The sequence below is a fragment of the Triticum urartu genome, chromosome 4A (assembly GCF_056163025.1).
Source record: "Triticum urartu cultivar PI428250 chromosome 4A, HENAU_Tu73, whole genome shotgun sequence".
NCBI classification, from domain to species: Eukaryota; Viridiplantae; Streptophyta; class Magnoliopsida; order Poales; family Poaceae; genus Triticum; species Triticum urartu.
In genome coordinates, this window is record NC_141876.1 from 542320712 (window position 1) to 542346470 (window position 25759).

The 25759-nt window shown below is 49.1% G+C and overlaps 1 protein-coding gene and 1 pseudogene across 1 annotated transcript; one reads left to right on the top strand and one right to left on the bottom strand.

Moving 5' to 3' along the window:
* Positions 1-1092: 1092 nt before the first annotated feature.
* Positions 1093-22395, bottom strand: LOC147976502 (uncharacterized). Its single transcript, XM_087520883.1, has 7 exons — positions 22296-22395; positions 21967-22088; positions 18584-18990; positions 5327-5506; positions 4214-4375; positions 3841-4111; positions 1093-1239 (listed from the first exon to the last, which is right to left on the bottom strand). Exons 1-7 carry the CDS (start codon positions 22393-22395, stop codon positions 1093-1095), a joined length of 1389 nt encoding a protein of 462 aa, XP_087377009.1.
* A 549-nt stretch (positions 22396-22944) lies between these two features.
* On the top strand, positions 22945-25445 carry LOC147976503 (uncharacterized; annotated as a pseudogene).
* Positions 25446-25759: the final 314 nt, after the last annotated feature.

Genomic DNA, 25759 nt, shown 5'->3' on the forward strand with positions numbered 1-25759 from the left:
TTTAGGTCTCCTGGCCATCGAGTGGTTGGATCTTGGTCGAGTGATTGCTTCTTGGTCGAGTGTCTTCGAGTCTGTCGAGTGGAACACCTCCAAGTCAATTGAAAGGTGATTTCTTCTAGAGATGTCCTTGGGTAGGGCAGTTGGGACAGGTCCATGATCCTACCCTAGGTACATAGCTTCGTTAGCCGCCTAGCCCCTGTTCCGGCGATGCGTCTAGCATTGTCCGTGGGCGTGTGGAGGTGTGTCTCCAGCGGACCTATCTTTGACGGATTTGCTCGGATCTGTTTGTCGTTCCTCTATGTTCTTGTGTCTTCAGCTTGGATCCTTTTGATCTACACTCTTAACCGGTGGCGGTTGTTGTTCTGGTGCGTTGGTTCTATGGGTTCTTAGGACGACAACTTCTCGACATTCTACTACAACAAGGTTTGCCCGGCTCCGGCAAGGGAGGGGCGATGACAGTGGCGCGCCTTCGGCTCGCTTCAGTGCTTCTAGTCGTCGCTAGGTGGTCTATGAATCTGGATGTAAGTTTTATTATTTTTAGTATTCGTTGTACTACCATGATTGAATTTGAATAGATCAGAAGTTTTTCCCCTGAAAAAAAAGAAGAGTAGTGGAGCCGTTGATTATGTTAAGCAAGCCATATTGTCATGAGGTAATCAAATGTTGACAAGAAGGGGAAGAACTGACGACCAGTTTGATCCCGATTTCCAAAATATAGACCAAACAGCTATGCATTTTAAATGTTATAAGACAGCATTTTATCCTTCAGATAAGCATTCATGCAAAGGGAGGTAAACTTTGACATATGCTGCAAATATTGTTCACGAACCGACTTTTTATCCGGTACACAGACACACTACACAAAAGAGATATAAGTGACCATGTTTCAATGAGGCCATATAAGACGCCAAAAACTTGCAGCAACATGCATAACAATGCATCCATCCGAGACAGCTATCCAGCTCCAGATCCACAACCATGCATATATGCAAGTTATCAGTCATGCACATCTATCCAATCGACCGAAAACAACTCCAAGCATGGCGCAACGACAACACATATGTACGTAGAGGTTAATTTGATCAAGAGAAGCTAATTGGCCAAGTCGACCAGGTTATCGGCGAGGACCCTCCTGACGGCCGACATCGCCAGCCTCATGTGAATGTCACGGTTTTCCCGGATATATGGAGGCAGTGCTTGAATCTTCCGCGCCAACCTCCTCGCCGTCACCGGGTAGTCCTGCAACGTCGGGCATCCTCACAGCATGTCAGTATCAAACCGAACAAAGTCGGGCAACGGAGAGACGTATGTGTCCTGTACTTCAACTAGGATAAGAGACTAAGAGGTCGAGATAAGTCATATGAGAGCAGCTGGGTACTTAGGGCATCTTCAGCCGCATCCCCAACAGACCCTTCTCAGACAATTTTATCGCGCCGGCGCCAAAAAAACGGACCAGTCGCGTCTCCAGAAGCCCGTTTTTCGTCGGCTCGGGCAAAAACTGGTGCCGGCGGACCCAGGCCGAACCCGGCGCCTTGGGGGGCGCTTGGGAAGCCGGCGCAAGCGAAAAAGGTGCGTGGGCCCGCTCTGGCGGCGACCCGAGGGCCTTTTCCCGCCGTTTCTTGACGCTTTTCCCTCGCATCTCTCCCGCTCGCTCGCCTTCCTCCCACCATTCTCTCCCTTTCTCCCGCCAAACCCCCTCCAGCTCGCCCTCCAGTCGCCGCCATGCCGCCGAAGAAGTACGCCATGCCGCGCGCGGCGGCAACCACGACTGGCACCGTGGCCCAGCCGAAGCAGAGGAAGCCGAGGGCGCCGCCATCGAAGCCACCGGGCATGTCGAGCGCCGAGTGGAGGGTGGAAGTTCAGCGACGCGACGCGGTCACCACCGACCGGCGGAACAGGGCCATTGCCAAGAAGGCCCGCGACAACGCGGCGCGTGCGGCGGCATCTTCCTCATCGGTCGACCACGCGGGGATGATGAATCCACCCGCCGTCAGCCACGCCCAGTACGCGCCCTGGGGACAGCAAGGCGTCGGCTCTCCATGGGGATCGTCGTCGCCCGGCTACGCCGATGGCGACACGCACGGGGGGTTCAACCCAAACGTGACCTTCCCCCATGGCCACCCCGCGACGCGCACACCCTCGCCCGCCTTCGTCGGTGTGCAGTACCCTCCATACAACTACTCGCCGCCCGCCGCCTACGCGTCCACACCGACGCCCCATCTCCGACGTGGTCCGCTGCCCTTCTCGCACCTCGGCGACGCCGACGACACAGGAGCCGACATGGACGACATCATCACGACAGGATCGACCGCGGCCGCCGTGTCTCCCGGGCTCGCCACCCAGGATGAGGTAGTGGATCTCAACGGCGACATGGAGGTCGAGCTCGGCTACTTCTACGGCGAGGACGCGCACGAAGCGCAGGAGCCCGAGGAGGAGGAGGAGGACGAGGAGGATGAGGAGGAGGAGCCGGCTCATGTTCCGATGAAGGGGCGCCAGAAGAAGAAGAAGCGGGCGGCTAGGTCAGGCGAACCGCGCATCAAGTGGACGTCCAAGGAGGAGGAATGCCTCGCCGAAGCATGGAAAGTCGTCTGCCTCGACCCGACCACCGGCGCGAACCAGAGCTTGGAGACGTACTGGGACCGCATCAAGGCCGAGTTCGACGAGCGGAAGCTCGTCGACCCGTACTTCAAAGGCGTCTACATGCAGCGCGGCTCCAAGGCGATGGCGAACCATTGGGGGCGTATCCAGTTGGCGTGCAACAAATGGCATGTAATCGTCGAGGAGGTCGCGGCTCGCCCGGAGAGCGGCGCCAGCGTTGAGGATCAGGTACGCACGCCGTTCGCCCGCATATCTTCGTCGGCTACGCCCGCCGCCCGCCAACTGTTTGTTCCTCCGCGCAGCTGCTGCGTATGTTCGCCATGTATCGGGGCGACAACCAAGACGCCGACTTCAAGCACCTCCACGTCTACAAGCGTATTGACAAGTGCGAGAAGTGGGGGGAAGTCCGACGTGCCCTCGACAAGGCCAAGGAGACATACAAGCCGGACGCGACGACTCCGGGCGCGAGTGAGGGGCGGCCGGACGGTCACAAATTGGCAAAGAAGGGGAAAAACGCCGACGCGGCAACCGCGCGAGTGCAGGAATCCATCGAGCATTGCCTCGCCGACGCCCAGGCCCGGGCCGTCCTACGTGAAGAGAAGACCGAGGCGCGGTGGTCGTCGCTGATGAAGAACAGCGCCATCAAGATCGACCTGCTCTGGACGAACGTCGCCGCGAAGAAGAGGAACACCGACATGGCTTTTCTGATGGGCGGGGCGGACATGCTTCAGAGCGACGACGAGGAGCTCAGGGCGTGGTACATGGCGGAGCACGGCCTCATCTTGAATCAGATGCGGACGGCAACGCCGACGACGCCGACGACGCAAGCTCCCGCGCCCACGACCACACGGACGCCAAACCCGAACGACGCCTCTACGTCGCCGCCCAGCAATGCCGAAGCCATGCCTACACAGCCCAGCACCGAAGCAGTTCCGACACCGCTGAGCCCGAGCACGCCGACTCCGCCAACGCCTGGAGCCGACCCCGCCGAGTGAATCATGCACGCGAACTTGCGGCGTGCGACGCTCTGTTTTTTGTAATGCCAGACTACGTCCGATCGCCGGATTTGTGATGTCTTTTGACGACGGGAACGACAAGTTTTAAATTTCCCGCATCCTGGGACCGGCGCTTGGGGGCGTAACTGGGAGCTAGGTCGCCCCAGGGGCCGAACTAGCGCCGGCACGCCCCCAGACCGCTCTATTTAGACGCCCTAGGGTGCCGAACGGCTGGAGATGCCCTTACAGTGTTGCCTCCCTGGAGCACCCTGTGGAGGGGCAGGAGGTGGTTCGCTAGCGTTTGGAAGTCTCCTCGGGGCAGGTCAGCGCAGGCCGTGAGCGCGATGGGCTGCAGCTCCTTGTCCTCGCTCGTGAAGCAGTGCCGCAGGACGAACCTCCCGTACCAGTCGTTGGACAGGCTAACGACGTGCTGCATGAGCCTGGACAGGAGCCGCCGCCTGAAGTCAATCCTGTCCATCTCGGGGTCGCGGTCGAGGAGGCTCTGCACCAAGCGGTTGCTGCATGTGGTGGCGAGGCGATCATGCAAATTGGGTAAGTAAAATCAGCGATCGAGAAGCTAGTTGAGGCGAGAATTGTGTAACGATCGACAACTTAATTACCTGTCTCGTCCCACGGCCATAGGCACGGCTCGCTCAACGAGGGTATCCTGGAAAAGGTGGAGCTCCTCGCCTCTCGCGTACCTGAAGCATGTACCCAAGCACGCAACCCCGTACGGGGAGTTCAGCTTGTCATCGATGGTGTCCATGGCGTGCGTGACCAGGCTAATTTTTTTTAAATAATACATTTTTTATGAATTTTCAGAAATATTATACTGTATACAAAATTTTCAAAAATAATACACCGTCGGTCCTCTGCTGGCCGACTGGACCTAGTCAGCCCACAGCAGGCCGACTAGGCCTAATCGGCCAACAGCAAGCCGATTGCCTTTCGGCCTAGGGGTGGTCGACAGGCCTCTCGACCGCAGGCAGGGGATCCAGTCGGCCTATGGAAAGCTTATTGGGACTAATCGACCTTCCATAAGCCGATAGGTGCATGGCCAATGCAGTCGTACGTGGGTTCGAGTCCTGCGCTGGTTAGTGTGGCTTGTGAGGCTAGCTAGCTGGCAAACAATAAAAAAAGCTGGCAATACCATATGGTGCATGCGGCGACGGGGATCAAGGACGAGTGCATGAGCGCGGCTATCCGTGCGTGGCCTGATGTCGTTGTTGACTAGGTCCCGATCGCTCCTCGCGATTACTTTTCGTCGGTCGACCTAGCTGGCCTCACAAGCCACGCTAACCAGCGCATGACTCGAACCCATGTACGATTGCATTGGCCATGCACTTATTGGCTTACGGGAGGCCGATTAGTCCCAGTCAGCTTCCCATAAGCCGACTGGGCCCCCTGCCTGCGGTCGAGAGGCCTGTCGGCCACCCCTAGGCCGAAAGGCTACTAATCGGTCTGCTGTTGGCTGATTAGGCCCAGTCGGCCAGCTGTGGGCTGACTAGGCCCAGTCGGTCAGCAGAGGGCCGACGGTGTATTATTTAAAAAAAATTATATCCAGCGTAATATTTCTAAAAATTCATAAAAAAGTGTATTATTTAAAAAAATTAGCCGTGACCAGAGCCTGAAAGGATTCTAAACCGATCGGTACTACAAAATAGGGAGCCAAACATGCATATGATGCATCCATGCATGCATACAAAATTCAGTGTCACTGTCGGTGATCCCACATTCCAAGCACAGCACTTACCTTGGTCACATCGTAATCCATCCTGGTGAAACAGTGGGTAATCAGTTCGTCCCCTCCGAAGTCGTCCATCACGCGATCACGCACCAAGCAGTTGACGAGCCTGGTGCACAGGACCGGGTTCCACGCCACCGCCGTGATGAGCAGCATAAGAGAAGTCACCCTGCATCATACGCACAGATGAATTCAAAACAAATTCAGCAGCAGGCCACAATACACAGAGGGCACTGCACTACACTACTAGAAAAAGGCCTGCTAATGGCGCATCAATTTTGCCTACTAATGGCACACTACTGGTGCGTCATTAGTATCACGCCACTAGTATTTCTTACTAATGGCACACCACTAGTACGCCATTAGTATAGAACACCATGCGCCATTAGTATGCCTCCCAGGGGGGACGTAGAGTTTCTACACCCAGGAGCAAATGCTCCTGGTGTGAACAGTAAAATCAAATAAATTCAAAAAATTCTGAATTTTTTTGTGCCATACTTTCACAAATGTTTGTTGTGCCTGCAAAATTTCATCGCAAAATCACATTGGTGGAAGGCGTGGTAAAAAAACAAAATCAATGCTATGAAAATGTTACTTACAAAAGCATTTTAGAGCTTTGATTTTGTTTTTTTGGCATGCCTTCCACCAATGTGATTTCGCAATGAAATTTTGCATGCACAACAAACATTTGTGAAAGCATGTCACAAAAAAATCTCTGAATTTTTTGAACATTTTTTCTATTTTTAAATTTTACTATTCATACCAGGAGCATTTGCTCCTGGGTGTAGAAAGGTACTTCCGTCCCAGGGGGCCATATTTAACCATGTGCTTTGGCATACTAATGGCGCACTGTTGTGTGATGCACCATTAGTATACTTTGGCATATTAATGGTGCACTCTGAAGTGATGCGCCATTAGTATGAATATTAGGTTTTATTCTTTTTTACTTTTCTGATTTTTGCACAGGTTACAAAATATATTATTTGACAGAATATAGACAACAGCACACAGCAATAGCAGATTCATCGAATACAATAGAAGATTAGTCTCCGAATACAATTCATCATATTAGTCTCCGAATTCAAAAGACCGAACAAAGATAAAATATTACAAGTCTCGAGACCGCGAGTATCGAGTTTGTCTTCACATTACAAGTCGATATCGATCATCTAAACTACCATCACATAGAAGAGAGCTGCGGTCATCACGATGAGCATCATCGCGATGAAACTGGTCTTCATCCGGTTCCTCCAACGCTCCCTCCTCTCTCCCGCTAGATAGCGGGCGTATCTAGATTCCGCCTCCGCCCTAGTGGTGTACCCTTTGTAACTGTTACCACTGAAACGGTGAACCTGTCTCCGACACTCCTCCCAGTCGTCGTAGACTCCGGGAACCTTACCCTTGTACACGACATACGACGGCATCTCTATGCACAAGCCAAACAACATACAATACATACATAAGCAATATATAAGTATGCAACAAAAGGATCGGAAGAGAAAAGCAAGACATGACATTAATAGCATGATTCATGGTCCTACTAATAAATAGCATCGATTACATCTAAGTTGAACGACTGTCCAAACCAAAGAGACATACAAGTTCATTAAAGTTTAGTTACAACATGAGCCAATCAATGTTTCAGAACTACACATAGCATCACTACTGTCGACTCGACTCATGGGACCGGAGCGTGGATGAAGCCGCCGTCTGTCGTGATGGTCATGAAATCGCGGGCGTTGTCAGCCTGCATTTGTAGCGTTCGGTCTATCTCCCTGTTGGACGGTTGATATCTGAGGTAGAACTGCCCCGAGGTATGAAGGACATCTTGATGGATGATGTCCGCAAACTCCGACTGGATGCGAAAGAATTCTTGTCTGATGTCCGCGTCCTGGATTGCCGACAAGCTCGCGACCCAATCTTTGAGATTATCTGGTAGCAGAAGGTGATGATGGTCCCTTATGATCGCCCGCATGTGATGGAGGGCGTAGTAGGCATCCTTCTGACCGTCAGGCGGCTGCTTGACGCAGCAGAACTTAGTATTGTGGGCAAACACGTGCTTGCCGTACCTACGAACTGGCCTGGTGAAGGTGCCTCCAGATTTGGCTTAGCCGGGGAGAACATCATCAAGAACTTTTTTGATATTTGTGTAGTCCATCTTGGAGTCACGGTTCGGGTCGAAATACGTGGCCATGAAATATTTCGGGCTTAAGAGGATGAGTGTGCAATGTGTGTCACTGCACAGAACACAGAATGTTAGAAAAAAAAAGAACGATCGAAATCTAAGAAATCATATGTTACGGGGCGGTTAAGGGATGACTTACTCGGGAAAGTAAGCCACGAGGAAGTTATCCTTATCTGGGTTTGCCAGAATGACGCCTTCGAGGTGTGAACTCGCGACTTGGCGGTCCCCAGCGCTGCCCAAGAGCTTGGCACGCATGTAGAAGGGGTCGACTATCACGATGTCCAGGGTCTTGTCTCTAATGATCCGCATCGCCATACTCAGCGAAAACAGCCGAACGAAGGTGTAGTGCAGCGGATGAAGGTTAAACATAGCAAAGATGTCATCAAACCGCAGGACGATCGTACCCCCGATGGCGCCATCCACAAAGCCCTTGCCCTCTGGCACCTTGGCCACGAAAACCGGGTATGCCACATCATTCTCTCTGAGACGCCGCTTCTCCAAAGAAAGAACACTGTCATACAGACTCTGCATAGCACCGGTTGCATCATTGAGCATATTTGTCGGTAGCATCGCCCTACCCACCACATGCACCCTCCTCGAGATATCCTTAGGTGAAGGTGGCCCGTCCTGAGCATGGATTGTACTCGGTGCCGGCTGGCTCGCAGCCTTGTTACTCTTTCTTTTTCGTCCCTTCTTCTTCTGTTGTAATGGGACCGAGTTCTGCTCACAGACCGCCTTCTTGAGTGTGTTGGAGCTGATAATATTTGGCACCTCGGCTATCTGAGGCTCGGTGAAGTCGGCAGCTGGAGGCGTCTCCTGAGAACTGAACGCCAGACGACGCCTGTTGCAACTGGGTTTCTCCGCCATACCAGCTAGACCGCGGTCGTCTTGGTTGGGTTCTTGAGAAAGAGGCCCGCAGAATTCGTCATCGTACCCATGTTCGGCAAAGTACTTATCGACGTTGCTAAATGTACGGCCGTCGTCGTTGTCGTCGTCGTCCAGATCCTGTGCCATATGCATGTTCGGATCCTGTGCCATAGGGATGTTCGGCATGTCCGATAGCATTGCGGCGGTCTTGCCATGGCTTGGCGCCGGCACGACTGGCGGTGTTGTCTTTTGGGTGGTGTCCCCCGCCCCCAAACGAATCTGGCTCTTCGGCCAAAGCAGGGGCCAGCTTAGGCAGGTGCTGAGGGTCATCAGATCATCTTCGTCGGCCCCGGCGGGTTGAATCGGAGGTAACAACTCGTCGCATCCTGGCAGCACCCGAACCAGTTGAACCCTATACACGGTGGGTGGCATCGGTTTACCGTGGAACACGGGGTTGCTCGGCTGAACGATTTTGCCCTTGACGACATCGACCAACTCGTTGTTCACGAAGTGCAGGAGAGTGCACGGAACGTCGGCGGCGCCCTGCGAAAACATGTAGGGCGTCAGAGATGCCCAATCAAAGGCAAGGAGATGAAGTCCTCGGCCGAGAGGCTTAATTAGTTACCGTGATGATGGCGTCGAGCTCGGCTAATGTCGAGGCACCGCCAACGGCGGGCGTGCAACTGACGGAGGGGCCGCTTGCTGGCGAGGTGCGGGCCGGCGTACACCCGGGTGCATTAAACTCCAATGTCGGCGTCGGAGACACCAATACCGCTGCCGCCGGAGACACCAATGGCGCCGCCTGTGCGTTGTGCGAGTTGCTGGCCGTGAAGCTGGGAATCGGGGGCGGCCCCTGTTGGCCACCCGTAATCCACGTCGTTATCCCATGAATCAAGGTAGGCATAATGCCGGTGAGCGTCGATCCCAGTTGTTGTTGCACTTGCTCTTGGACCATCTCCGGAATCCGCGCCACTTGCGCCTTGAGTGCTTCAACCTCGCGCGACTGGCTTTCCGAGCTGGTCTTGTTCCCCTTTCGCCCACCAGCGGTATAGTATGACGACCATTTTGTGGACAAGCCTTTGCCGGCCACACGACCAGCTGACGTCGGCTTACTGAGCTTATCCTTGTTTTTCATTACGTTCAACGCCCTATTCAAAGGGGTGTCGAAAGGGGAGCTCTAAGACGACCCCGCGCTACTGCTTTCTTTGTCTTGTGGAAGGAACGTGAATCATTTAGAAATATTGGGGATTAATTAGAATGCAACCATATGGAGCTAATTACGTGGGGGTGTATTCCTTACCAAAACAAGCTCAAGCGCCTTGGTCTTCAGATCCGTGGTAAGCTCCTTTATTACCGGGTCCTCCTTGTACTGGGCCTTGAGAAAGTTCCTGGTCTGCTTGTCACGGTATTTCTCAAAGCGGGGCGGTAGGCCTTGCTCGGCACGCTCCGCGTCCTCCTTGTCCCATATAGGCTCCGCCACTCTGTAACCGTCGGGACCGAGTTGGTGGACCCCTAAGTTCAATTGCCGCATTTCTTTCCCCCACTGACTTGATTCGGAGGTTGCGGGGCTCTCGCACTTGATCTTGAACTCCTTGTAGTCATCTTCGCTCATCAAAGGATATTTCGCCTTGATCTTCTCATAACTATCACCTTTGTCAATCATTGCCTTCGCCGTGCTTTTCCAAGTAGACATGGCCGTGCTCATCCTCGTGAGGGCGACACCGTTCACTTTATTCCCCGAGAGGCGTGTGTTTGCAAACTCAGCGGGGAACTTGTATCGTTCGTGCAGCTTTGTGAAGAGGAGGCTGTGCAAATTCCCTCGGTCCTTATGCCTTAGGTTCTTGGTGTTGATCGAGACGGTGCTCCGGAGAATGCACCCGAGCTGAACCGAGTACCCCTTGACTACGTGTTTGGGCGCCGTCGGATGCCCGTCGGAGTTCACTTCAGTAAATTCCTCCCTGACGGTGCCGAGCACGTTCGGGCGCTGGTCCTTCCGTTGCCTCTTCGGTTGGCTGCCATCTGTGCGTGCGCCGCCATCATCAGTGGTGGCATCCGCGGCGCCATCATCAGTGGTGTCATCCCCGACGCCACTAGGGGTTGTGTAGTCAGGATCGGTGTCTTCTGCGGCGTCCTCATAGCGGTGAGGTTCTTCCTCCAACTCCTGGGACAGCTCCCAGAATTGCTTGCCACCCGAATCGCCGGCCTCATCGTTGTGGGCCATGTTTCGCTCTAAATAGGAAAAAAATTGGTCAAAAAGTTGGTTATTGTCAAGGAACAAGATCATGGTCTCATCATTTAGGGTTTGTCGACACCGAGACATCCTAAAAGCTAAGCTTTTATCATTTAGGGTTTGTCGACGCCGAGGCACCCTAAAAGCCTAAGCGTACATCATTTAGGTTCTCATCGACGCCGAGGCACCCTATAGAAGCCAAGTTAAGTTTTCATCATTTAGGGTTTATCGATGTTGAGGCACCCTAGGTTAGGCCTAATCACTTGGCACTAATCACTTGGCTCTATTGCCACCTATGTTGGGTTTATCATCTAGGGTTTATCGATGCTAAGGAGAATTCTAAGTTGGGCCTAATCACTTGGCTCTATTGCCACCTACGGTTTAATGCAGCAAGAATGGCGGGGCAGTTGATCCTACTTAACTAAGTACTAAGATACCCCGGCCCATGCATTAGTCGCAAGTACCCCATATGTCCGATTTTTAGCAAAGTAATGCTAAAATTCACGGAAAATTTCAGCATGACCTTTGCTGAAAATAGGACATATGGAGTACCCGAATTTCCCGGAACAGAAGTTAATCGACATTCCGGCAAACTCAAGGGCCTCTCGGGGTACCTACAAATTCATCACGACACGAAGGGCCTCTCAAGGGCCTCAAGCAGCAGTGGCGTCTCCCAGGACCCCATTTTTTGCAACAATCAGAGCAGAGAATTCAGCATATTTCTATACAGCAGCACTGTAAAGATGAAGAACAGTTCTACAGCAGCCCATTTATATACAATAGCAGTACTATAGTTCAGTACCATATGCCTACATTTCAAAATCCAATCATCTCACAATCAAATAAAATTTCCAGAGGCAGAGCCAGTGTACAATACTGTATCAAGGCAACAACCTAATTTCAGTAAGGAAATTAACTGAATTTAAAGAGATAAAGCTTCTTGGCTCTCCACACTCTACTCCACTGGAGGCACCAAAACTAATTTGCAATCAACCCTGAACAATAAGTATATTTCAGACATTTGGAACTAAACTAACCTAACTAATCACAACAAGGTGGCATGCATAGAAATCTGGAACTAAAGTACAATCTGGATTTATAGCACATGCTGCAGCCACTATAGAAGTTATTAACGTAACAATAAAAGCCTTCAAGGGGCAAATAAAGCCACAGTTCAAGTGCTCAAACTCTCAAAGGGACATGTAGGAGCAAACCTTGGAAGCAGCAGGAGCAGCTACAGCAGGAGCCGATGATGCACTCACCCAGAGGCCTAGCCAGGGTACCTGCATAATCAACAAACACATAAAGCAACCATGAATATAATTAAACACATACATAGGGCAGATTAATCTGCCATGCTAAGTGACAGCATACTAAGGTAGAACAGAAAGCACTACAGCCCATTATCTGTTGTTTGGGCACTACCGCGAACACCTTGACAGATATATATCAGAAGTTCACTGAACAAGAAACAGTAGTACTTTTCTACACAGTAATCACGTGTATATCAGAAGGATACTTTTTCATCAGCCTAGAACTAGCACAAATCAACTCAGGTCTCAACCAACATACTAAAATTAGTATTGTCACCATTAAGACCTACGTGGATCATTTCATTTGTGAACACATTTGATTGTCCAAACATAGTACTCCTAGCATATTCTAGTTGTTGCTAACACTACTCCTAACTGATGTTACCATAAGAGCTAAGATAGCAAAAACTACATAAAGCACTGCAGCATTCCATCATGAGTGCACAGCTACAACAGCACAGTTGCTACTAGTTCACAAGGATACTAGATCAGATCAGAGATCGGGCTCACCATGCACACTTATCCACCTTCCCCTTGCTCCGCTTGTCGACAATGGCCAGGATCAGCTTCTTGTTCTCATCCAGGTACTGCACGGTTCATGAATGACTGATTTATCACCAAAAACCTATCACCAAAAACCTATCTGTTGTTCCCGAATGACTGATTGTTCCCGAAGAAGAAGGAAGGGGAAGGGGGAGGAGAGGGGAGGGGCTCACCTGCGAATATGTAGTCGAGGTCGTACACGGCGCCGGGGTTGCGCCGGCGAGCTTGCCACCCACCTTGGAGCCGGAACCCTAGGGATCGGGGCCTGCGCAAGACCACAGCCAGGAGGCGCAGCCGCGCGCGGACGGCGAGGTCGGTGAAGGGGGCGCGGGGGCGGCGGCGCGGGGGAGCTGCGGTGGTGGGGGGCACGGGGGCGACGGGGTGGGCTCGATCTGGGCCCGGACGGGCGGCTTCTTCGCGGGGAAGGAGAGGCAGGGAAGGCAGGGAAGAAGAAGGCGGAGAAGGAGAGGCGGCGGCGTCGCCGACGGCGTGCAGGCGCGGCGGACCGAGGGGGCGGAGCAACGCAGGGCGGTGGCGTACGGTTGGGGCGGAGGGGGCAAAGTTAGGTCGAGTGGGGATCTGGCGAGGGAGGGGAATAGGTGGAGTGGGGAGGGTTAGCAATGGCGCACCTCCCCCTAGTGCGCCATAAGTACGACGATAGCGATGGCGCACCTCCCCCTGGTGCGCCATTAGAATTTTGTTTTGATTACAGTTCGAGCACTCAGGTTATATTCCCCCTAACCGTATCCCCATCACAACACACACACTAGCCCGACTGGTCAGCACGTAGCACACACACTAGGAGGTCTTGGGTTCGATTCCCAGGCTCCCCAATTTTTGTTTTTATGCATTTTTTTCTTTGCACATATCTTTTTATCCATGCATCCAAATATAACATGTCACATATGCTAGATGCTCAGAATTTCATGTAGAAAAATAATATGCAGTTTGTTGCCATGTTAACAACATTTTAAATGTTGTTTGATATTTATTTGTGTTTAAATATGTTCAAACTTGTTTAAATCATAACAGTAATATTTTTTTAAAAAAACAGTAATAACTTGTTTAAATTTGTTTTTTTTGCAATTTTAGTTGCATTCATTTGTGATGGTGGAGCGGGCCGGGGAGGGTGCGCGGGGTCGGCGGCGGCGGCCGATGGAGCGGGGGAGAGGGTGCGGGGGGTGCTCGGCGGCGAGGGGGGCCGGATCTGGCAAGGTGGGATAGCGATCGAGATGGAGGGGGGTCGAGATCGAGTGTCCATGAAATTTTAAAAATATACATGAGTTCAAAATTAAAGTGCCCATGAAATACAATCGAGAAATGAAGGCTACGATTTAAATACAATCGATCTTAGCTAGCTATCTGTTCACAATCTTCTTGCCCTTCTTTTTTGCAAATGGAGTTCTTCTGTGAAACGGACGTCCTTTAGGTAGGGTGGTCCTGCTTCTTCTTGTGGTGTATGCTGCTACTTCATCGTCGTCGTCATGTTCGATCTTCGGGTCGCCGTACTTGTCGAAGTCTTGCTCATTGGCTACTCCATCCATTCCGATGATCTTCCTTTTGCCTCTCCTCACGACAACACGACTGGGCTTTGACGGGTCGGTAATGAAGAAGCATTGGTCCACTTGGGAAGCCAGTACCCATGGCTCATTTTTCGCGGTGACGTTTCCGCCCGCGGTCTTGGATTTGGCTTCGGGTATAACCATGGTGGTGAAATACCGGTCTTCTTTTAGGACGCTCTTGGCCCATCTGACACGGAATATCGGGACCTTCTCTCCAGCGTAGCTCAGCTCCCAGATCTCCTCGATCCTTCCGTAGTATTTGTCCTTGTCGTTACCGGTGTAGGATTCCATCGTTACCCCGGAGTTCTGATAACCATCGCTCTTCATGTCCTTGTCCTCGGTGTAGAATGTGTAGCCGTTGATATCGTACGCCTCATAGGTCATCAGGTTGTGCTCGGCGCCCTATGACAAGGCGAATATGAGTTGTTCTTCCGCAGAAGAATCCTCATGTAAAGGGTACGACAGAAGCTTCTGCTTGAACCAACGCGTGAAACATGAGTTGTGCTCTTTGATTATATCTCCGTCCGTCCTCTCTTGGCCTCGGTCATTGTACGTCTTCTCAATAAAGGTTTTGTGCTCTACCACCCAAGGATCGACCATGTCTATGTGTTGTAGCGCGACTAGGTTTGCTCTTTCAAAGTCGGCGAGTCAACCCTCGAAGTTGACATGCATTTTGCGGCGACCCTCATGGTGACCCCATCCAGCGAGCCTGCCGAGGTGCCTGTTGACGGGCAGACCAACGGGGTTCGATGCCTAGATAATTCGTGCAGTAGGAGATGCACTCTTCGGTCAAAAAGCGCCTGGCTATGCTTCCCTCTGGACGTGACATGTTGCGAACGTATCCTTTGATGACACCATTCATCCTTTCGAATGGCATCTTGCTGTGCAGGAACGTCGGCCCGAGTTGGATGATATCCTCCACGATATGGACCAGCAGATGCACCATAACATCGAAGAATGCGGGCGGGAAGTACATCTCAAGCTCGCATAGTATCACCACGATCTCTTCCTGTAGCCTTCTGAGTTGCCTCACGCCAACCGACTTCCAAGAGATGACGTCGAAAAAGTTGCATATGCCGAATAACGTTTCACGGACGTGCGCGTCCATGATCCCACGGATTGCAACTGGAAGTATCTGCGTCATCAGCACGTGACAATCGTGAGACTTCATCCCGCTGAACTTCTGCTTCGCTGGGTCTAGGTATCTGCTTATCTTCCCCGCGTAACCGTAAGGAAGTTTTACTCCTACGAGGCAGGTGAAAAACTGCTCGATCTTCTCCTGACTTAGAGTGAAGCACGCGGGAGGGTAGTCATTTCCCGTCTTCTTGGCCTTTTTGCCTTTGCGACGACTTTCTGTGTCCTGCTTCGCCTTATCATCATCATCATTATCATCATTAGCGTGAAGCTCCTGCCTGATGCCCATTTATTTCAAGTCTGCCCTTGCTTTCAGCCCATCTTTGGTCCTCTCTGGCATGTTGAGCAGGGTACCAAGCAGACTCTCGCATACATTCTTCGTGATATGCATGGCATCAAGGTTGTGAGGCACACGGTGGATCTTCCAGTACGGCAAGTCCCAGAAAACAGACCTCGTTTTCCATACCTTCAGCAGCGGCTCTGGCGCCTTTCGCTTCTTTCCCGGCTCTGGCGCCTTTTACTTCTTTCCCGGCAGTGGGCAATCTTTCCAATTTTTCAACAGCACGTCTATTTCCTCGCCGCTCCTCGTACGCGGGCGTCTTCGGGGTTCGGTTTCACCATCGAACAGATCCTTGCGTTTCCTCCACGGGTCATCGTCGTGAAGCCACCTTCCATGTCCCATGAACACGGTTTGTGAAGACCCGGGATCTCTATCTAACTGGCGATACGTTGTGTCATCCATGCACCTAACGCATCCAGAAAATCCGTGGACCACCTGCCCCGCGAGATATCCATAACCGAGATAGTCGTGCACCATCGTGAGCAGTGCGGCTCTCATAGGGAAATATTCTTTCTCTGCGGCGTCCCGCATATTGGCTGGCATTTTCCACAGCGTGTCTAGCTCCTCTTTCAGTAGCCCCAGATACAGATTGATGTCGTCCCCTGGTTGTTTCGGCCCTTCAATTAGCATACTCATGTGAATGTACTTCCTCTTCATGCACAACCAGGGGGAAGGTTGTACATCCACACAAACACAGGCCATGTGCTATGTGTGCTTCTCTCGCTGCCAAACGGATTGACTCCATCGGTGCTCGCACCCAGCACGATGTTCCTTGGATCCTTCCCAAATTATGGGTGTTCGAAGTTCAACGCTTGCCACTGGCTCCCATCCTTAGGGTGACTCAGTATCTTGTCTTTTTTATTTACCTCCGGGTCATTTGTGTCATCTTCTCGCTTCTTCTCCTCCCTATCCGCGTGCCAACGCAGGAGCTTTGCTACCTTAGGGTCCGTGAAATACCGCTACAGACGAGGAGTGATCGGAAAGTACCACACCACTTTTCGAGGAGCTTTCTTCCTCTTCTTGTATCGAGTGACGCCGCACACTGGACATATGGTAGACTCCGCGTGCTCGTCCCGATAAATGATGCAATTGTTCATGCACACATGGTATTTCACGTGCGGTAAATCCAGAGGACACATGACTTTCTTCGCCTCCTCAAAACTGGTCGGGCACTTGTTCCCCTTAGGAAGACGTTCGTGCCAGAATGACATGTTCTCGTCGAAGCATGCGTCGGTCATTTTGTGTTTTACCTTCATCTCCAGAGCCATGAGCGTTACTTTCAGGCGGGTATCCTCGGGTCTGCATCCTTCATATAATGGAGTAACCGCGTCTATCTCCAGTTGATCCAGCTTGGCTTTCTCTCGGGTGGCAGCTCTTGCGTTATTCGTTTGCTTGAGAAGCAGCTCTTGAATATGAGGGTCCTGCACCCAGCCCATCGATGGTCCATCGTGATCTGCTCCGCCGGCATCTTCATCTTCATGATCATGCCCTTCGTCTGCTCCGACATCTTCCTCATCATCATGTCCGGCATCTTCTACATGATGAATGTGTACAGCATCACCGTCGTGATCGTGTCTTGGAGATTCTTCGTCTTCTGGCCCGCCCGAGCCGTGGTGGTTGTCTTGCTGCCCTTCCTCATTTCTTGCCCGGCCCCCATGGACAACTTCATAGTCATCTTCATCACCTTGCCACCGATAGCCATCCATGAAACCACGCAAGAGCAGGTGGTCCCGCACCTGCCCGGAATCCGGGTCCGCAATAAGGCTCTTCAGCTTGCATCTTCGACACGGACATCTTATCTCCGTCTCGTTCTTTTGAAGCATCTCGGCCTTCGCGGAGCTCAAAAACCTATTCACGATGCCTTCGGTCATCGTGCGGACCATGGTCGCCTGTGGGGTAGAGCAAAATGATAATTTAGAACCAAGAAAAAATTTGGCATGACTTCCCCTAAAAATAGGACCAAAAAGAATGCATAGTGCCAAAATTCTCGCCGAAACGGAAATGAATCAACATTCCGGCAAAATATTGGCAACTATCGCATTTCAAATACCGGTACCTGCAAACACAAACATATATGCAACACCACAAACATATGCAACACCACAAACATACATAGATCTAGCTAGGCCATAAAAAAATGCATGTGCACGTTGTTGGAGCGAGTTAGGGAGAAAAAAAGTAGATCTACAACATGAAGATAGCTTTTCCCTTACTTACCTATAAAAAAGGTAATTTCACCACTTAATTTTGATGAATATATGGTGCAGATGAGGTGAGGAGGAGGAGGCAGCCGACAAGCTTGGAGGAGGTGGAGGGAATGAAGTGGGGAAAGTGAGTGTGTAGGTGTGGCTGTCCAAAATATCTAGCTAGTCCCAGGTTACTAATGGCGCACCACACAGCCATGCGCCATTAGTAACCCAACATACTAATGGCGCACCTCCTGGCCGTGCGCCATTAGTAGTTTTGTAAAAAAAGTAATATATATATATATATATATATATATATATATATGGTGCACCGTGGCATAGTAGTTTTGCAACGGTGCGCCATTAGCAGTTTTGTAAAAAAAAGAATAAAAAAATACAGTAGTGGCGCACTCCATGGCTGGTGCGCCATTACTAGTTAGTACTACTAATGGCGCACTTTTTCAGGATGCGCCATTAGTATGTTTAGAAAAATGAAAAAAAATTGTTACTTGTGGCGCACCTTGTGCCTGGTGCGCCACTAGTGTCTTCTACACTAATGACACGTCACCACATGATGCGCCATTAGTATATAGTAGTGGCGCACCACTTCTCTGGTGCGTCATTAGTGTCAATTTCATCTATAGCCCTTTTCCTAGTAGTACTAGTACCCACCATAATAATAATCTCACGACAGACAGAATAATCACAGCGGGTAAGACTATCGAAACTGTTTGTTTGATCAGCTAGCTAGCTAGCTGTTTATGCTATGGAGATGTTAATTTAGCATAGTAGTCTGTAATTTGGACATGCGAATCACAGTGGTAAATTAGTTTGGTTCAAACTGGCAGTACTGAAATGGCTGGGAGTCGTTGATCTGTGAACGTACCCGTCCTTGGACCTCGAGATGAGCTCTGGCGTGACGGCGGCATCCACGATGATCTGGAGCTCCTCGTACTGCCTGTCGTTGACTACGATGGCCTGGATGCTGCGCAGCAGCGCTTGGAACACCGCATGCCCCTGCCTGCTCCCCATGATCGCGTCCCCGCACTGCGTGAACCCGTGGAGCACCATCTTGTGCATCTCCTCGTCGCCACACCCACATCCACACGGGCTCAATCTCGTGCCCCTGCTGCTGTTGCTGCTGCGGTGGCGGCGGCACGGGCTGAATCGCGCACCCCTGCTGCTGCGGCGGCCGCGGGGACGACGACGACGAGGCCTCCCCGTGGCTGGCAGCGCGGCCACCGGCGTGGGAGGGCGCGGGGAGCGACGGCTTGCTCGGATCCATGGCTTGTACTAGTTGCGATTGCTCTTTGGATTCGGATGGCTGGGATTGGGGAAATGGAGATTGAATGAATTGGACGAGAGCTTGCACTGTGTGTTTGTTTATATAGTGGAGGAAGAGACGCGGCGGCCGAGAAAAGGACACCCGGCCGATTTACACGGGGAGGGGCCAGCTGGCACGCCACCCTACCAACTGAAGTTCGTTATTAATTAAAGTTCGTTCGTTAAGATCTGATCGTAGGAGTATTTCTTTAATTGTTTCGTTATGTATTGCTGGCGCATTCACTGCATGGAAGATCAGTTCAGTCTCGGTAAACATTTGGGTACTCACCGAAAAGCAATTCGACTCTAGTAATTTTTAATGCACTTGACCATGCTCTCCATCTTGGTTAGAAGTACCACGCAATTAAGTTGAGATGATGAAAGATGGTATATGGAGATTGGGAGGTTTTACTCCCTCCGTTCCGAATTACTCCCTCCGTTCGGAATTACTTTTCACAGAAATGAATATATCTAAATATATTTTAGTTTTAGATACATCTATATTCGAGACAAGTAATTCCGAACGGAGGGAGTACTTGTCTTAGATTTGTTTAGATACGGAGGTATCTAGCACTAAAATGAGTCTAGATACATCCGTATCTAGACAAATCCAAGACAAATAATTCGGAACGGAGGGAGTATATTATAGGAGCGCTTGATAAATGGCCCTTCCAATCTCTCACGAGCGGTTCCTTCCTCTCCTCCCTGTAAGGCGAAAGGAGTGCGACCCGGTTTTCTCTTTCATCTGCCGGCGAGGCCGTGGGCTCTCTCCCCCTCCACCGCTCCGGCGATGGATGGGAGAGGGGACCCCGGTCCTTCTCCTCGATTGAGTAGTTAGGATTTAGATATGTTTTTCCCTCGTCGTCGTTTGGATGGCAGCGACCTCGGCAGTTGGAATAAAATTTCCCCGATCCCGGCTCCATCTTGACGGTGCCATGGCAATGAGGTCGACGGATTCGTGGGAATTTGTCTTCTGTTATTCTTTTGGTGCAACGGATCTGTTCTCCTTTAGTGGGCTCGTGGTGCATGGTTGCCCTAAGTGGCACCATTCATTTGTGTTAGAAGGCTATGATCCAAGAACTGGGATGGTGGTCCATGGATGATGGTTCATGTGTTGTGCCTCGACGATGTCGATGGCAAGCAGTGGTTCCAGGATGCGAGGAGTACAGGGATATGTCCCCCGGTCGATGCGCCACAGTGACTTCGGCTCCGCCAACGGTGATCCTCTCAATCGGCTCACAAAGCCCAAACTGGCAATGGAACTTCCTCAACTCCGACAATGGCATGTGGCGAAGACAGCAATTACGGTGATTTCTAGGAACTTTCTTGTAGTTTCTATTTACTGGGGGGGATTTTCTGCAATTTTTTTGGACTCATACCTTTCTTCGCTCTCTCTGGGTGATTCCATGTGTGTGCATTGTATCGCGACTTGTGATGAATGAATCAGTGAATATCTTTAAAAAAATTGTTAGTTCTGTTGGAGGCAATTAAGTCACGTCGCCCATATTTTTAGTATTGCTTGAATCTACATCATCATCTCTTTTGTTTTCGGCTACGGAAAAGGCATGCTTCTTCGTCAACACTTCTAAAAGCTCATCAAAGCAGCTCAAACATAATAAAAATTACGTCAAGATTCTGAGGCCACCAAACGACCACTACTACTGTCAGAACGAGCCATTGTGGCCGCTTCCCTACCGAAGCATGCTTGACATTGTCGATTACAGCTAGGAAGTCTTCGAGCCAAAGTTGTCGCTATTGAACCCTTGCGTGGATATGAAGCACCTGACACCAAATCTTGTCATATGATGAGAAACCCTAACCTCACCGCCTCAAAAAAACGGCATGAGTCTACACTAGAGCTCTAGGAAGACAAACTCAAAGAAGAAGCGCCGCCATCCGCCCGTCAAAGTCCCAAAGTTCAGGCAACATGGCTTAATTCAAATAAACACATCGTTATAGGGAGTAGTCATCTACGTAAATACTCCCTCCATCCCATAATATAAGAGCGGTTTTGACACTACAGTAGACAGTGTCTACTGTAGTGTCAAAACCGCTCTTATATTATGGGATGGAGGGACACTAGTGTAAAACACACACTTATACACTAGTGTCAAGAACGCTCTTATATTATGGGACGGAGGGGGTAGATTATAAGACGATGTTTCCTTTCCCGCTACTCATGTGGGAGTCTAGGTGCTTATGCAAATTTACCTGGCTTCATAATTTGATTTATTTTCTCTCATCAATTTTACTTCTATAAACTATAATGGATGCTTGGATGATGTACATGATTTTTTTATTTACTTCTAGCATAAACTTTGTCGCTAAAGTCTTGCATGTATTATTTTCCCCATGTTTTAATGCTTTTTCGGCCCTTTTATCTGAAAATAACTAGACAACTAACTTCTACATATATTCAATGCAAGAGCACATTCACTCACAAAAAAAGAGTGCGAGAATTCATGCCCTTGTTTAGGCAAAAACAATTTATAATTGTTCGTTTTGGAATAATAGGTGAGGTCACGGGTCTTGGTATATATACTATGCAAATTTCTAGACTGTTAGCCAGTTGGTACACAACAAATTAGTTTCTTACTATTATCATGTTCAAAAACGTTCAGTTGATTGAAAATGCAAACAAAACCAGTCTACTAAATTAAGTTGGCCAATAAAAAAAATATGCGTACCACAAACTAACTTGTATATTACAAGTACACATTTTTTTGAAAATGGAGATTTAACCCCGGCCTCTACATCATAATGATGCATGCAGACATCTTATTAAAAGTTCATAAAGTAGCACAAAGTCATAAAAGTATTACAGCTCGCAAGCGAAGAAACGCAAATGAAAAAGAGAAAAGTACATGCTGGCAATCACAACCGGGCCGATAATGTGTATGATAAGACCCCTAGAGTCCTATCCTGCTATGTGACCGCCATCCGAACCGGTTGAAAATAATCTGTGCTATCATCTCTCATTGATTGCATCCTGTAACCAAAGGCTCCCTGGAGTCCATATGAGTGAGTAAGGACCACGTACGGATCTAAGCAGTAGCTCTGAAGATTACCTGGAAGAAAGTTACATTGTATTGTCTGTTAAAAATAAAATCATTCCGAAAGTTCCATATAGCCCACAAAAGCGCACATATTCCAATCTGAATACGAGCCGCAATAGTATGTTCAACTCCAGCTAACCACTGGCGGAGCGTTGTAGGGACAATTCCGGGCTGTGGCCACCCCTTCCAAAAGCCCAAATATCTTTTTATAGGACTCACAGCCCATCTCGTGGCCCAGTAGCAGCGGAAACTGAGAGGCCCAGGCGCCGAGCGCTACCTGAACGATCGTGAGCGCGTCACGTGGGAGCAGCCGCCCCATCCCTGTTCTGTTCGCCTGTTCCCCCTCCGCACTCCACTGCTCCTCACCTCCTCCACACTGCTCCTCCGGTCGCCCCCATGGGCCATGGTGACTTCTGCCGCTACTGCTCCTCGCCTCCTCCCCTGACTGGCTAGGTATTCTTCCTCCTTGGATCCTCCCATCTCCACTAGTCCCCTACTTCCCCGGCTCCCTGATAAACTACGTGAGTCCCCTCCCAATCCAATCCCTAAATCCCCATCTACTTATTGTGTATGCTCACTGTTTTCTCCTAAATCCTTTCTGAATTCCAGCAGTGCAAGTGGATCTGCAGCCTATAGCAACAAATTCGTGGGGGTTGCCAAATTTGTGGGGGATCTGCAGCCTAACAGGGTATGTTATGTGTGGATCTTAATTTTTGCAGTTCTATCTTGCAAAGTTAATTGGAGACCATCTTAAATTCTTGATTTTAGATTGCTAGAATAAGTAGATTAGTTCCAGTTAAAGAACAAATGTGGAATTATGATTTTTCAGCTGATGAAAATTTGTTTGCAAATTCCAATTTAGGCAGCAATGGGCAGAAACAGAGCAACAACTATGCATTCATTTTTCCAAAGAAAAAAGAGATGACACATCTGTTGAAGTTGAAGGTCTTTTGCCTCTTGAACCTCTACCATTGGCATTGCTTGAACAAGAGTATCATACTGAGAATGAAGAACAACATCAAACTGAAAATAAAGAAGTAGAATAGCTAAGTGAAAATGATGAACGACTAACAAATGAGCCTATCATATTTCGAGGTGTCGATTTCTTGCAGAGAGATCCTGCATTGCGACCACAAATTTGGCAATATCCACCTAATGTGAGAGATGAAGTGCGAAGAGCATACATGCAACTAGGTCCTATGCAGTCAAAACTGAATGAGTACAAACCTTCTGGAAAACCTGGGCATCAACGGCGTTTCCAATTCAGTTGGTTCAAGGATTTTCCATCATGGTTAGAATATTCTACTAGCAGCCATTGTGCTTATTATTTTTACTGCTTCCTAGGCAACAAAAACATCAAGAAACGAAGTGGTTTTGATGTGTTTTCTGCTCATGGCTTCGACCATTGGAAAAAAGTTAAAAATGGAGAAAGGTGTGCATTCTTGGCTCATGTTGGATGTAGTCCTTGTTCACACCACAACAATACAGTGAGATATTGTCATGCTATCTTGGATCAACCAAACTACATAGTAAACGTTATGGAGGTTCAAGACAACAAGGAGAAAGAGAGAGATACTTTGCAGTTAAGAACATCAATTGCAGTTGTGAAGTGGCTCACCTTCCAGTCTTGTGCTTTCAGAGGCCATGATGAGACACCCGAGTCAAGAAATCGAGGGAACTTCATTGAATTGATAAAGCTTCTCGCAGAATTCAATCCCGAAATTGCAGTTGTAGTTTTAGAGAATTCTCCTAGGTGTAGCAAATACACATCCCATCAAATTCAATAGGAGATATTGAGTATTTATGCACTGAAGGTTAGGCGGTATATCCGCCAAGAGATTGGTGATTCAAAATTCTCTATTCTAGTGGATGAAACATGTGATGCTTCTAAAAGAGAGCAAATGGCAGTAGTGTGCAGATTCCCCGATAAAGAAGGTTTGTTACAAGAACGCTTCTTTGATCTGATACATGTAAAGAACACCAAAGCACTAACATTAAAGGAAGAGTTGTCTGCTTTATTGTCCAATAATGGCTTTGATGTTCAAAATTTGCGTGGCCAAGGATATGATGGGGCTAGCAACATGAAGAGTGAGTTCAATGGATTACAAGCACTTTTCCTCAAAGATTGTTTGTATGCTTATTATGTACACTGCTATGCACATCGCCTGCAACTTGCCCTTGTTGCTGTAGCAAGAGATGTTGTTCCTATTAGCAAATTTTTCCAGAAACTTCTCTACATCATAAACATTGTTGACTCATCGTCAAAGCGACATGATGCCCAAGTTGTTGAGATTGCATGTCTACTTGCAATTGATCAGATTGAGACAAGCAAAGGGGGGAATCAGATCAAAGCATTAAAGCGTCCAGGAGACACTCGATGGGGGTCACGCTTGGGTTCTATATCTAGCCTTATGGATATGTTCAATGCAGTAAGTTCTACTCTACAAACTATAGCTTCTGATGCTTCTGATGGTACACACCGAGCTGATGCAGATACTGCTTACAACTACTTGATCGATTTTGAGTTTGTGTTTGGCCTATGTATGATGAGAGAGATATTGGAGATCAGTGAAGAGCTTGGAAAAGCTTTGCAAAAGAAAAGACAAGGTATAGTGAATGCTATTCATTTACTTTCATCCACAAAGGCCCTTCTAGTAAAACTGAGATCAGATAATGGTTGGGATGATTTTTTTACTACCATTGTTGATTTTTGCATGGATCATGGCATTGAGATTCCTGATATGGATGAGCCATATTGGGGGTCATGCTCGTCGTCAAGCTGATAATTTTACTAAAGAGCATTATTTCCGAGCGGAGATATTTCGAGCAACGTTGAACAGCCAATTGAATGAGTTAAATTTGAAATTCAACGAAAAAGTGATGGGTCTTTTATCTGTTAGTGTCACTCTAATACCAAAAAATAGGTTTGCATGTTTCAATGCTAAAGACATATGCAAAATGGTTGAGAAGTTCTATCTGGCAGATTTTACACATCAAGAGCTAATTGCATTGGAGCGTCAATTTAACCATTTTGCTTCAGATGCTTCTAATAATGAAGATCTAAAGAAGCCAACAACTTTGATTGCACTTTGTAGATGCCTTTTTGTGACAGGACGGTATAGGATCTATAACATGGTTGATAGGTTGATTCGTTTTCTTATCACTCTTCCGGTTTCCACTACTAGTGTTGAGCGTGCATTCTCTAGCTTGAAGATTATCAAGACAAGGCTGCACAACACAATGGAAGATGAGTACCTCGCCAATAGCTTGCTTATACAGGTTGAACGGGAACTTGCAACAAAATTCAACTTTGAAGATATAATTGCTGATTTTAAAGATCGGAAGAAGAGGAGAGCAAATCTTGAGTGAATCACGTACTCCATGTTGTCTAACTATCCACGTTTGACTCGTCTTTTGCTAAATGGTTAGGAGGTTGCTAAATGCCTAAATATGCTTGGGTGCTCTTAGACTGCTATGTTTTGTAAACATCTTTTATATATACATATATATATATACAGCCCGTCTATTCTGATAATATTATCAGAATAGTTATTCTGATAACACTTCCGCACTGCATGCTCAACGCGAGGGCACTGCACTTTCTTTAGCAAGAGCACTGCATTACAGAGACTAGTGAACTTCGTGTCAGAAAAACCTACGCGTAGTGTTTTTTCGGAACTGTT